The 12,956-nt window shown below is 43.4% G+C and overlaps 1 protein-coding gene across 1 annotated transcript in view; it reads right to left on the bottom strand.

The window, feature by feature from the left end:
• Nucleotides 1–11,616, bottom strand: part of ITIH5 (inter-alpha-trypsin inhibitor heavy chain 5) — a 46,652-nt gene extending 35,036 nt beyond the window's left edge. Inside the window, exons 1-5 of the mRNA XM_072359133.1 lie at nt 11,405–11,616; nt 8,110–8,154; nt 4,398–4,561; nt 3,111–3,218; nt 1,592–1,842 (exon numbers count right to left, since the gene is read on the bottom strand). Coding sequence (XP_072215234.1) covers nt 1,592–1,842; nt 3,111–3,218; nt 4,398–4,561; nt 8,110–8,154; nt 11,405–11,524 — 688 coding nt within the window. The 5' untranslated portion in view covers nt 11,525–11,616. The remainder of the gene's footprint in view (nt 1–1,591; nt 1,843–3,110; nt 3,219–4,397; nt 4,562–8,109; nt 8,155–11,404) is intronic.
• Between the last annotated feature and the right edge of the window lie 1,340 nt (nt 11,617–12,956).

The following is a 12,956-nucleotide window of genomic DNA, read 5'->3' on the forward strand; positions in this document are numbered from 1 at the left end:
TGCTTCCCACTTACATTCAGGAAGCAGGAAGTTCCTATTGTCTGCTCCAACTGTGGTTGATCTTGTTGGTCAAACAAGGTCACACGCAATAAATCTCTCCAATTTGAAACTAGTTGTCCTTAAGACTTTGTAGCACCAATTCTGAATAAGGATTAAGCAAAGGAATGTGAATGTCAGTTGTTTACCCATTCTGTAATGTCACATCTATTTATATGCATTTTGCTGGATAGGGAGGACTTTAGAATCATAGAGCTTGGGCCCATTTTGAAAGTGCTGTTTTGGATCTCAAGCACAGTGCCAAGAATTATCAGTGCTAACAGATTGTCATTTGGAGAGCAAGTTACATGATTTTTCCCTGTGTATCATTTACACAAGAATTTCAACACTGTACTGGACCAATAGTGTTGTCTGCTCTGCTTAGACTATCTCCAACAGTGATCAGTGACAGATGTTTTTCAAGGAAACCATATGCCGCAATGCACTGTGATACTCCCTGATAGGAGGAAAAGGATTCCTGTCCCTCCTGATGAGGTATGGAGCACTCTTACTACACAATGCATGAATGTACAGCAGAGAGACTAATTAGCTGTATGCGGCTTGACCTGAAGTTAGTTCAAGTCACCAGAGGCCTTGATTTTAGAGAGTCACAGAATAATAGAATATCCCAAGTTAGAAGGGATCCCAGGGGACATCAAGTCCAACTCCTGGCTCCACACAGGAGTACCCAAATTCAAACCATATTTATGAGAGTGTAGTTTAAACATTTATTTCAGTGTTATTTGGATGAAATCAGTAGTACCAGGCCGACTGATCAGTTTAATTCCATGATCACAGTCTTCACTTGGCAGGCACAAACAGCTTCACTGATTTCAATGGTATTATGTCAGCTAGAGTAACGGAGGTCAAATCTCACAAGCTTCTACATCCTGCTTCCACATCAGACTCACCCTTTTAACTTTACCATTTCTTTTTTGCCAGCATGTATCAGTCACAGTATTCTGTGCTTCTCACTGTTAGTTTACACTAAAAATCATTAATTTATGCTTGATGTTTAGACAAGCCCAAGGATGGCTGGGGTAAGAGTAGACACTTGGAAAGTGGTTTTTCCTCATGGAATTTCCCATGTTCTAAAAAGCAGGATTTCCTATCCTTGTCTTGGCAGAGGTGGATGGAAAAAATAATTCACTTCAACTAAGCAGTTCCCAGTAGATGTAGAGGCAGAGAAGAAGCTGCTCAAATACTGAGCACAAGGCCTGAAGGCCCAGTTCCAATCTTCTAAAGACAACAGAAAACAGTCCTACTGAATTGAATGGGATCAGCCCTATAGTCAATAATCTTCAAAGTTCTCTGTCTTTGTTTTCTGTGTTACCTTCATTTCCCTTACTTTCTGACAGTAGTCTGGATCCTGAGCAATGAGACTTTACTGCAGTGTTGTGGTTTTGTTTAATGGCTCATTTGGAGCAGGAGGTAAATGAATGAAACAGTTAGTCAAGAATGCCCCAGAGAATTCCCAACGCTGTCAATACAGTTCTTAAGAAATTATTAGGACCTCACAAATAACAAAATCATGGAGCACAAAATCTCGCCTTACCTTCAGCTTTCCCATTGCCTTTATGCTTGCTGTTTCGAAGAGGAGGCACTTCCAGTGAAATGATACCTGAGTTCTCCAGAATGTTCACCTCCACTCTTAACCTCCCTACCAGTTGCTGGGGCCGAATGCTGACCATATATTCATATTTTCCCAATCGCCTTTGCAAGAGCTCTTCGTAATGCAATAGGAAGTTGGCTTGCATCTTGCGAGGAATGAAAACAGAGGCTTTGAATGTCTCGTAGCCATTTTCTCTGGAAGAAAAGAGGAATATGTCAAACATATACAGCATGGAGCAGGACCAGAAGAAAGACTACCTCTTGATTTCTAACCACAAGGATTTGTAAGACCCATATTTAGTTCTTTCATTTGCCCCACTGACTCATTGCAGTACCTTAAGCAGAGTACAATTTTCTCTTCCCTAGTATTAGCTGTTTCTCACTACATACTCAGTAGGGAAAAATAGGACCAAAAGACATTTCCATCTCTGGACACCTCTCTAAAAGGGCTCTTCTCTTCCAGAGGCCACAGTGTGACAGGTTCCATTTTATTTCTGGACTGCCTTTTGTTAAAAGCTCATGTCATATTTTTTTTACAATACTAGTCGCATTTTGAATGCACATTGAGTCTGACATCCATAATTCTTATTGGCAAGAAACATGATTTATAGGAAGAACACATTATTTTGGCTGTTTGGAACCTAACACATGATTATTTCTTTTTCTCTCTAGATTTTCTATGAAAGACAGAAAATAAAGATGCTTATTCTCTTTTCTCATCATCTATGAGTTCAGATCTCTGTCAGATTTCTCCCTTTATAGAGTTCATCATTTTTCTGAGATGAGAAGCAATGGTCTAGTTATATGTGCTTGATCATGTGGTCACGTTGGAGTAGCTTTACTACCACAGGTAACAAGGAGTAATGCAGGATTTTCTAAAGAAGAATCCATTCAGACTTGCAACTATGAGAGTTATTTAGGGGAACTTGGGCACTTGTCAAATTAGAGGAGGAAAATAGCCTGCAGAGCTGACAGATTGCCTTCAGATGAATGTAGGATTTCAGATTGTTAAAGGGATGAGACTTTCTGTGAGTGCCTGGCAAAAAAAAGACTACACACAGTCAAGCACTGAGAACAGAGCAAATAAAAATGACTACAAAAGGGCACCTGTGGCTCTACTACTGAATATCTTTGCAGTATTAAAGATGTAACTTACTAAAGGTCAGTGTGCCGTAATTTTACTGCCAGTTATTCAGGAGGTAATATGATTTCTTTCAAGTATATCAGTTTGACATCCTGGACCTCCTTGGAAGTGAAAAAGTTATGTAACAGAGCCGGAAAAGGTCATGCACAAATTTATGTTGTTTGGATCATGGAAATAACACCAGGCAGTGAAAACAACATTTTGTTTAGCTCCTTCCTCTTCCTACATATCCATACATGTGTATACCAAAGCAGCCAAAAATAAATATAGATGGAGAGTACATTACTTCTTAGAACATAGTTGAATGCATGACACTTGCCTTCCATTCACGGGGCTTGGAGGTTTCTTCGTCTTTGTTTTGTCATCAGTGCCGTGCTTCTTTTCTTTCCCTGTGACCTCCCCATAATAAGTCTTGTTGCCAATGCTCCTAGAGAGATCAGAGACGTCAGCATGACTGATCTGCACCTACAAACAGTGAGAGCTGTGTAGCTTGCTGCAGAAGGGCACATGTGGACTGGGCACATGTGGACAGTTACTGGTACAGCTCTCACTGAGTTCACTCTAATCAGTGGGATAGAAGCTGACTCAAAAGTGCCCCGGTTGGTTTCACTCGAAAAGCACATTTTTACTCCAGAACTTAACCTTTCTTAAATGCCAGTTTAATATGTAATCTTCAAAGCATAAGGATATTAACCTGAAAGCAAAGCAATTGCCAGACTCCCAACAACCTGCTTTGTGTATGGTCCCAAATCCACTGTCTGTGTCAATACATGCAGTGATATTCAGAATTACTTCTCTCAGGTAGCTGCTTCCTTGACAAAAATACATCTCCCTGGGAAAGAGTAACAGACCTGGATGGGCAATGGCAAAAGGCTGATTTTCCTTCTACTCAACCCAAAAGGAAGTTTTCCTAAAAAAAGCTTGCCCCTCATCTGCTATAGTGAGGGACAAAGTTGTGGCAGTAATGTCTACCCACAGTAAGGAAACTTAGTATGACCAAACTAAACACATTTTAAAACCAAGAGCTTAATTTGTTCCTCAGTAAGTTATCTGAGTGCGAATTGGCTGCCCTTTGCTTGCCCTGCTATCCAGAGAATGACTAGCACCTCCAGCAACAGGTCCGCCCATCTTCTGTTTTTATCTGACTCTTGTCCTCCATTGAGATTGTGAAGAAAGTGGGAAAGTAAGGAGTTTCTGAGGCACCACAGTCAGAGTTAGGAGACATAAAAATGCTGTGCTAGTGTTGTTGAAATCTTAATTGGAAAGGTTTCTGAAGGTCAGAAAAGTTGTTCTGGTCCAAATCTGAGAGAGGAGAAGGAAGTTACTAAAGTGCACTCAGATGGGAAATAGAAGAACGCTCTTCCACACGTACAGTAACAGCTTGAATCTTAGTATCCTGTCCTCCAAGCATTTTTTCTGTTCTGTGAGGCTATGATAAGTCTTGGATGAAGTATACCGTGTGTGTGTTTTCCAAATGAAACTATTCTAAATGCAGAAAAGCATTGATACAGTCCAACTGCAGGCTAGCCAGTTCTTAAAATCTCAGAGACCCATCTGTGAGATGGAAAAAACATTGTTCACCTGGCTGTCAGAACTACTTACGTACATGGTAAAGTTGGAGATGAAAGCTGCAGCTGGGATCTGCATCTCAAACACAGCTTCTCGTGCCTCAGATCCACTGTTCACCATTGTGCAGGACACCGTGGTGAAAGCATAGCGAGAAATGATTGTGGATTTCACAGAGAATTCAGACATCCGAGGCCTGGTTTCCTGTAGATATCAAAGGTTACCCATTAACAGTGACAGCTAGGGAACTCTCCCTTTCAACTTTACACCAGGTTTAATATTTAATATTCTCAAAGAATGAACCCTTTTACAACGAGTATTTGATTCCCTGTGAGAGACAGACAGCAAGCAAGGTGATGATTGCCTCCAAAATATCAGGTGAGATGCAAAAGATAAACTGAAGACATGGCGGCACCTTTGTACATACACGTGGTCAAAAACCGCAGTCATTCTCCAGTTCTCAGGAGGGTTCTGGGCAGCACGAGCGCTCTGATTTTGCCAGCATCTATGTTGTGAAATACACTGATAAAATCCATCTGTATCCTATGTCGCACCCTTCAACTCTGACTATTTGAGACAGTGAGGATTAGCCCCTCTTGGCCTGGAAGAGAAGCCCAAAATATCTCCCCATAGGGTCCAGAATTGATGTCACAAGAGCAGATGTAAGACCTCTTGAAAGACTGAGATCACTGCATGGAGCAGCATCTTAAAACTGACACAGTCAGATCCGTAAGTTTTGTAAACAGAAAAACTTCTGTCAGTGGAGTGGGTTGAGTCCGCCTCTGCTGAGAATCAATGCTGGAGGTCACAGCCAATGAATGGAAGAGATTTAATAAGAAACACTGACATGGTGACATCTTGAACAAAATATTTTAAGCCTTTTAGCCCACGTCGGATTCCTTTCAGCAGAGAAGCAGCAGAGACTTCAGAGAATGACACATGATGTAGCAATGGATGCTGAAAGCCAATTTCTGCTGCATGGGAATGTGTCCTGGATTGGAGCATTTCTTCTGTCTAAGATGATTTCTGACAGCAACATCTCCATGGAACTCAACAGTTTTCATCCTAGAAGACTTCAGTGTATTTAACTATAAGTAGCCCATTAAAAAGGAATCTATCTATCTACTACCTTAAACCTGAAACTTCAAAAGCAGAAGGGAGCTAAACAGTGAAAGACATTGCACATAAAAAGCAATTTTGCTAAACCAAGTACATCAAGAATTTATTCCTACTGAGGCTAGTAAAAAGTCACAGCCCCCTAAGATTTGTGAAGACACAAACATGCTCTTCAGCTGCACTGCCAGCCTTTTTTTCCCAATAAAAACAGTCTTCCCAAATGGCTTAATAAAGGGATCAATCGTTGTATGAGTTAAGTATGAAACAGAAAATATTCTGCCATAGCTGATGGCATCAGAATAGCAATAAGTGAGCATCCAACTAACAAAGCTGCTGGGCTAGTGACTTCCAGGATAAAGAAAGGATAAGAATGCTCTAGAAACAAATACAAAAATAGCAACAGTCTTGGAAATAAAGCCTCATCTGCCTACACTTTCAAGGCTTGGAAATGTCTCAAATGGACCTAATTATGAGGGAAATCTTTATCAGCTGGAGAATGTCTGACTTGTTCTGTCATACATAGTATGTATTGGGCTACAGCTTGGCACATCTTCACTAGATAAAGAGGAACATCCTCCTCAGCACAGGTTCAGTTCCCATGGAACACAATGGCAAAAACTATCATTTTTAGTGTGAGCTGGTTCACTAATTGCAGACAGCTCAATGAGACGGATCTAGACTAGAAAACATCTATTTAATGTAGATATCCACCCTTAGGCCACAAGTGGTTTTTAGTCAGTCAGTGGTGACTAGGATAATATTCCCAAAATATGGGACAGCATGTTCTTAGGACTTTCCCTCACACATAGACATGGATTTTCAGTTTTATTCTGCTGAAAGTGGAGAGGATGGGGAGTTCTGATCTGGAGTGACATTGCAGGAACATTTCCAGATCTAATGGGATGCTGTTCCATCACTCTTTTGTACCACCAATTGCCTGTGGCCTATCGAGCGTTGACAAGGATTTCATTGCAGAAATGAAAGAGAGAATCTGAAAATGCATCAAATTCCTTAGATCCAAATGTCTTGTATTCACTCCCATTTTCTGCATTTCATCACAGTCTGTGGTCACAAACCAGGCTGACAGCTCAACAGCAAATAGCTGGGATGCACACTGGTTTTACAGTGGCAGATCTTGTCTTGTCAAGACAAGAACATAGCCTGTCACTGGCAGGGATCAATAGTACATGCTCAGAGATGAGTGTTAAGATCAGGCCAACCTGATAATACTCAAGAACTTTCTCTCAGTATTCTCTAATTAGTGGCTGGAGGAATTCCTACACCCAATGTGGTATTTTATGAACACCATTCCTGGAGGTGTTCAAGAATCTGAAGATGTGGTTCTTAAGGACATGGTTTAATAGGCAATACTGGTGGCAGGTAGATGGTTGGACTAAATGATCTTAGGGGTGTTTTCCAACCTGAATGATTCTTTGATTCTGTTTTATATGAAGAACCACATCCTTTAGATGTATTTTACCAACGCTATCATCTACTAGTTTCAACTGACATCTGTTAAATCTCTGCATCCCTTGAAACAAGCTCCAGTTCTAATATCTCCACAGGCAAATGGCAAAAACAAATGGAAAAGAATACATTCAGCACTTCTTCCTCCTTGTGGTGAGTAGGTGTTGCTGCTGGAGGAAGCAAACACTGTGCAAGGGCTTCGTATGCAACTGAGGATGAAAGAGCTTTAGGGCTCTGGAAGGGATCTGCCATTTCTTGTATATAGAAAACATAAATGCTGGGGGCAGAGGCGGTTTCCAAACAGGTTGTTAGGTTGGGCTTGGCGGGCAGCCCAAGTTCCAGTCTGCAATTCTCGCACGTTCCCTGGAGCCCTTACACAATCCGTCAGTGCTTGATTCTCTGACTTACAGCTGCACAAATGCCTGCTTGTTTTCCCCTCTTTTTATTAAGGTCTTCAGAAGAAGAGAGACAGCACAAAGGGAAAACAAAACAAAACAAGCCATTTGTTTAATATTATTATTGCCGTGATTTATTATTCCTATTAAAAATAAATCTAGGGAGTGCCAAGGCAGTGGATTAGCACTTTGCTACAATAAAGGTTGGCTGGAGGCTTTCTGAAGATGTCCCAGTTATTATGCTGAAGTGGGAGCCGAAAATTTTCTGCCAGACATATTATTTTGTGTTTGTTTATAACAGAACTTTGGAAGGAGAGAAAAGAGCTGAAGATAAATGAAATTCACTCCATGTTTTTGCCTCTATCTGTTGCTTTTATCAAAATATATTGACTGCATGTCAGATTAGAAGTTGTAAACTAGTAGTAAGATTGAGGACTGCTCTCCCTTTGGGAGCTGATTCTAAAGTGTCAAAGATCAAAGGAGCCAGAAGCTACTGATGACTGTTCAGTGTGTGAAATGAGTTCTTCCAGTTCTCAGCTGAGAAAAGAAACCAGGAAAATGAACGGCCATGAATAGCAATTTCACTGGCTTTAGCTGTGTTTTTATCTAAGCCTTGCAAATCTCAGTGCAGCAACATAGCCAGATTTTTTCCCTAGAATCACACTCTACTATCACTGACTGATAAAAGTTACTATTGGGCACAAGGCTGCACATACATATAGACACACAGAGCAAATGTAATACTCATGAAATTAAAAACAGGGTGATACATACCAGCCTCTGCAAAAATCTGGTCTGTCTTGGGACTCGACGTGCAACCTGCAAAGAATTAAAGGAGTTAATGGAGCCTAGTCAACTTTCAGAAAACATGTCGTTTGTTTAAATCCAGACGTGAGCTTGTGTGACTGATCACCCATGGCCAGGTTCAAATATTCCTCTGGTTTAAACTGAAACCTAAATGTCTACTCTATTAGCATACCCATTCGTCAAAGCTCAGTTGTGGAATGCAGCTCTCATGAGTGAGAAGGTACTGTGTGTTTTGCAAATGCTACCTGTCCAGAGAATCTTTGAATTCAAGGACATCAGCCATATCTGTCCATGCTGTGTCTTCATCCTCAAGCATGTTCTCTGACAGCTTCTTAAGGAGGTACACAAAGGCTCTATACTACTGCTTTTCTAGTTACATGGTATGCAATGCTTGATGAGATCTGCTAAATGGTTTCCCAAGAAAATAATGTCCATCTGTTTTTATGTTGGCCATTACAATTGCAGTGTTTTTATTAGAATTTTCCCAGCCCACATCTCCTTGCCTCTGTTAGGAGGGGAAGGCTGAAAGTTAACCACAGATCAAATGAAATGACTTCATAGGTAAGATATGGCTGTCAACCCAGTGTTGGGCATCCTTACTTCAATCCTTTCTGCTTTAGGATCTCAGAAGGCCTAGCAATTAATTAGACCAGAGCAGGGCAAACTGAGGCCTGCGCTAGTTTCATTTGCTTATCAAATATCATTTTGAGCCCACCTAAATTGTCAGATAAAAGTCAAAGCCCATTCCTCATGCTTACCTGGGGATTTTACTATTAAACAGAGTATTTCATCTATGACAACGCAGTCATACTCATTTTATCACCCTTCACAACAACTTTCTGACTTTTTTCTTACATAAGCATAAGTCTTGTCTTAACAACATGTCCAAATCCAAACCCTCCTCAAAACAGAGTACAGGTCAGTACAGGACAAGAGTACCACTCTTGTCAGTGAGGAACAAGGGAAGCCAAGTGACTTTTTAAAATGTTGGTGAAAGCGAATAGAGGAATGCAATGATAATTTTTTTACCTGATTTGCCCTTTCTCTTGGTTTACACTGAAAACAAAGTCACTCCTTGCCAAATGTATAATTTTTTCTCTTTATTCATGCACTGCAAAGCTCAGAGAAGCCTGGTGGAGAAATCAAACAGTCTTCTCTGTTAGAATCTTATTTTCCTCTTTCTTTTAGCCAACATCTTGTAAAATTAGAACCTAGGAAAAGCATTTCCCCCAGGAAATGGAAAGAGGAGAGGAGAGGAGAGGAGAGGAGAGGAGAGGAGAGGAGAGGAGAGGAGAGGAGAGGAGAGGAGAGGAGAGGAGAGGAGAGGAGAGGAGAGGAGAGGAGAGGAGAGGAGAGGAGAGGAGAGGAGAGGAGAGGAGAGGAGAGGAGAGGAGAGGAGAGGAGAGGAGAGGAGAGGAGAGGAGAGGAGAGGAGAGGAGAGGAGAGGAGAGGAGAGGAGAGGAGAGGAGAGGAGAGGAGAGGAGAGGAGAGGAGAGGAGAGGAGAGGATGATGTGATTCTCTCAGAAAGATAGCTTCTGAAGTCTTGAGAGTAACCGGTAGATACTGGTCAGTAGCTAAGTTCTGCTTGTTAGGACTTTATGACTACTGCCAAAGCACTGCTTCACGGTTTATGATTCCAATCGGTGCACTGAAGTATTTTTAAAACATCCTACTTTGGTAACATCATCTAATGGAACAATTCCCAACTTTCCACCAATCTTTATCTTTAAAGCATTCTGAAGCACTCTAATCAAAGCCCAACAACTGCTGGTACTGACTCCATTGCTGCTGACACCTCACAAAGAATAAGCTGAGAAGTAGCAACCTAACAACCACTGAACAACTGACCAGAACTGCTTCTAGTGCAATGGCAATAAACAGCAGCCTTGTCATCTGCCCTAGCTTCCCAACAATTCTCCCTGTAAGCAGATGAATGAGTGTTCCCAGATACCATTCAACTAGCAGGGCAGTTGAAGATGGTTCACCACTTGTACAGCTAGATGTGCACGACAGTCCTGGATTGCTAAATTCCCCAACAAGAAATATGTGTCTGCAGTAATCAGGATTGGCAAAAAAGTTGCTGAGGTCCTCTCAGTGGAGAGAGATGAACACTCCTGTAGAGTAATTCTTCCCATGCTAGTATGGGAGGAATGGGCAACTGAATGACTAACACTAAACAGGTACAGATACATAAGAAAAGTTTCATGTTCCTATGTGTGACAGAAGATGTCAAATACAGATATCTAGCGCTGTCTGTGGCACTCTAGAGTATCCCCCTTGGCGTCCAGCAGGATCCATAGATCCTGCATCACATCCAAAGGTCCATACTCCTCTCCTACTCTCCTACTCTCCTACTCCTCTCCTCTCCTTTCCTCTCCTCTCCATACTACAGAGCTTCTCAGATCTCATCAAATTTAGGTAACTGCCTATTTAGGTAACTTAAACAAAGTCACCCATAATAGCCAGCATAGACATGAAGGATGTGAGCACAGGTTTAACATTCAGTCTTTTAAAACACAGCCTCCAAGCTACCACTGCAATGCAAAAAGTTCATTGCCCTTTCAGGCCCATTTCTGCAGCAAATCTGAGCTGCACAGTGGCACAATGCAACAGTCCTCACTTGCAGGATTTATTTCTTTTCCCCCCTTGTTCAAGAGGCATTTTATGAGCTGAAATACATGGAAGTTCATTTCATCCAGCTTCAGTTAAAAATCAAGTGTGGTAAAACTGAGACCAGAGGACAAGGCAGAAAAACCTTCCTCCGAGCCTGAAATACTCTGAATTACTCAGACTGGCGCAAGGCCAGGGGACTGCATTAACTCTCTTGTCCCTGCATCACACGTTGTTTAACACAGCAATCAGGATGCCAGCTCTCCAGAGGCAGTAAGACCACATCCCTTGGCAGCACAGGACGGTGCTGGGGCTTTACCTCAAAGAACCGCCTGAGCTCTCAGCCATAGGGACAGCACAGAGGCATGCTGCACAGATAGGTGGAAGAAATTCACTTTTAGCAGCCTGCTGTGCGTGTTAATGCCAAACCCTGAAGAAAGGGACCGCAAACGAGTGACAAATTCAGTGCATTTTTCTTACTGTCAGTTCTCTCTCACCGCAGGGGCCATCCAGGCAGTTTGTTCACCTGACAGTGCTTGACACGCACCAATCCAAGAGCTCTCCAGCTGGCTACTTTCAATTAATCCATGCCAATTAACAGGGCACAAGCCACCAGATGTTCCCCAAAATAACAACTGTCTTAACACCTACTTGCTCCACAACGCTGTAGTCTGCCATCAGCTTCTCCTCCAGGTACCTTGCCATCAGCTCCGAGTCGGGCTGCCCCACGGCAGCAGGGAAGCAGCAGCAGAGCCATAGCCAGAGGATCATGGTGGAGGGGCAGCAGGTAGGAGGAAAGCCCTGCTGCCTCCACTGCTGCTTGTGCTGCGGACAGGCTGTGAGCAGGCTGACAGGAGGCGAGACGGTCCACCCTCTTCTCCTCCTTCCCAGCTCGGGACCGGCCCCTTTTCCACTCAGGGCTTCTCTGGCTGCCAGGGTTTTCTATCCTGCATTCACTTCCCCTCAGTCTGGGATTACAGGCACAATCCTCGTGCCCTTCTCAGTGCTGCCCACAGCCCCCATCTCACTTCCTGTGGGCAGACAGAGGGGATCAGAGCTGGGGGTCCCTGAGGTGCTGCCATATGTCCTCATGTCACCCCAAGGAAGGAGACAGTCAACAAGGTCCTCCCAAGCAGCCTGGAGTCAAAAGGGGGAAGATGCTAAGACAGGGATGGGTGGCTTGGACACAGGACTGTGGGACTTGGCTGCCCAGGGAAGTGGTGGGGAATATGGCACCGAGGTACATGGTGGGAATGGGTTGATAGTTGGACTAGATGATCTTAGAAGCCTTTTTCCAACCTTAATGATTCTGTGATTTCAGTGTCAGCAGCGCCCCAATCCTGTGGTAGCCCTCTGTGAAGTGCAATTTCTTTTGCTGGGGGCAGGACCCAAGATGGCTGCTGCCACAGGGCACACTGTGAGGTGCTGGTGCTTAACTCTGGTGGCAGCTGAAAGAGCCTCTGTGTGTTTCCTTACGCTATTCACCATTATGTTGGGCAGCCCTGAGTGACTTATGCCACAGTTTGTATATAAAAGCATTCTTCTGCCCACCCTTTCGGGAGCGTGATCCAAGAGCATACTTGAAGGTTTGCCCAGGAGGGGTACAACTGTACATTTTCTGCCTCTCTGAAGGGATTTTTATGTTTCCCTCTTCCCTTCCAGCCTCTACCAAAGAGGCAATGGGGTGGAGGGAGGTACAAGAGAAACGCACCGTGAGGGCAGCCATGGGATGGGCTGAGCTCCACCTCACTAAGCCTGTGGCAGCATCAACGCTTCCTCCTTCTTCTTGGTGCCAAGATCTCTGGTTCATTGGTGAAAGCAGCCCCAGGGCCTGGTTTCTCAGCACAGGGCAGGGCTCTCTCCGCACCCTCACCTTGGCACCCCGCCTGCTGCCTCCCCGCCAGGCTGCGGGCGGCCCAGGAAAGCTGTCATCATGGTGTTGGCTTGGCACCTTATCTTAGTACCATCGTGCCCCAAAGCTGTGCTTTCATCCCTCTCTCACATTGTCTTGTTGGTAGTTTTTCGGCTCCAGCAGGCCCAGTTTTCTTCTCTTTTCTTTCACACTGCAGTTCTTTCAAGATTCAAACCATTGTGTTCTCACTTTCCAGCTCTAGGCCATCAGAGACTGAAGCCGTTTTGCTTCAGCTCCAGTCCAATGTGGTGAATGTCCAGTGGGTGGCTCAATACCACACAAGCTTGGCAC

Source organism: Excalfactoria chinensis, chromosome 1, assembly GCF_039878825.1.
Source record: "Excalfactoria chinensis isolate bCotChi1 chromosome 1, bCotChi1.hap2, whole genome shotgun sequence".
NCBI classification, from domain to species: domain Eukaryota; kingdom Metazoa; phylum Chordata; class Aves; order Galliformes; family Phasianidae; genus Excalfactoria; species Excalfactoria chinensis.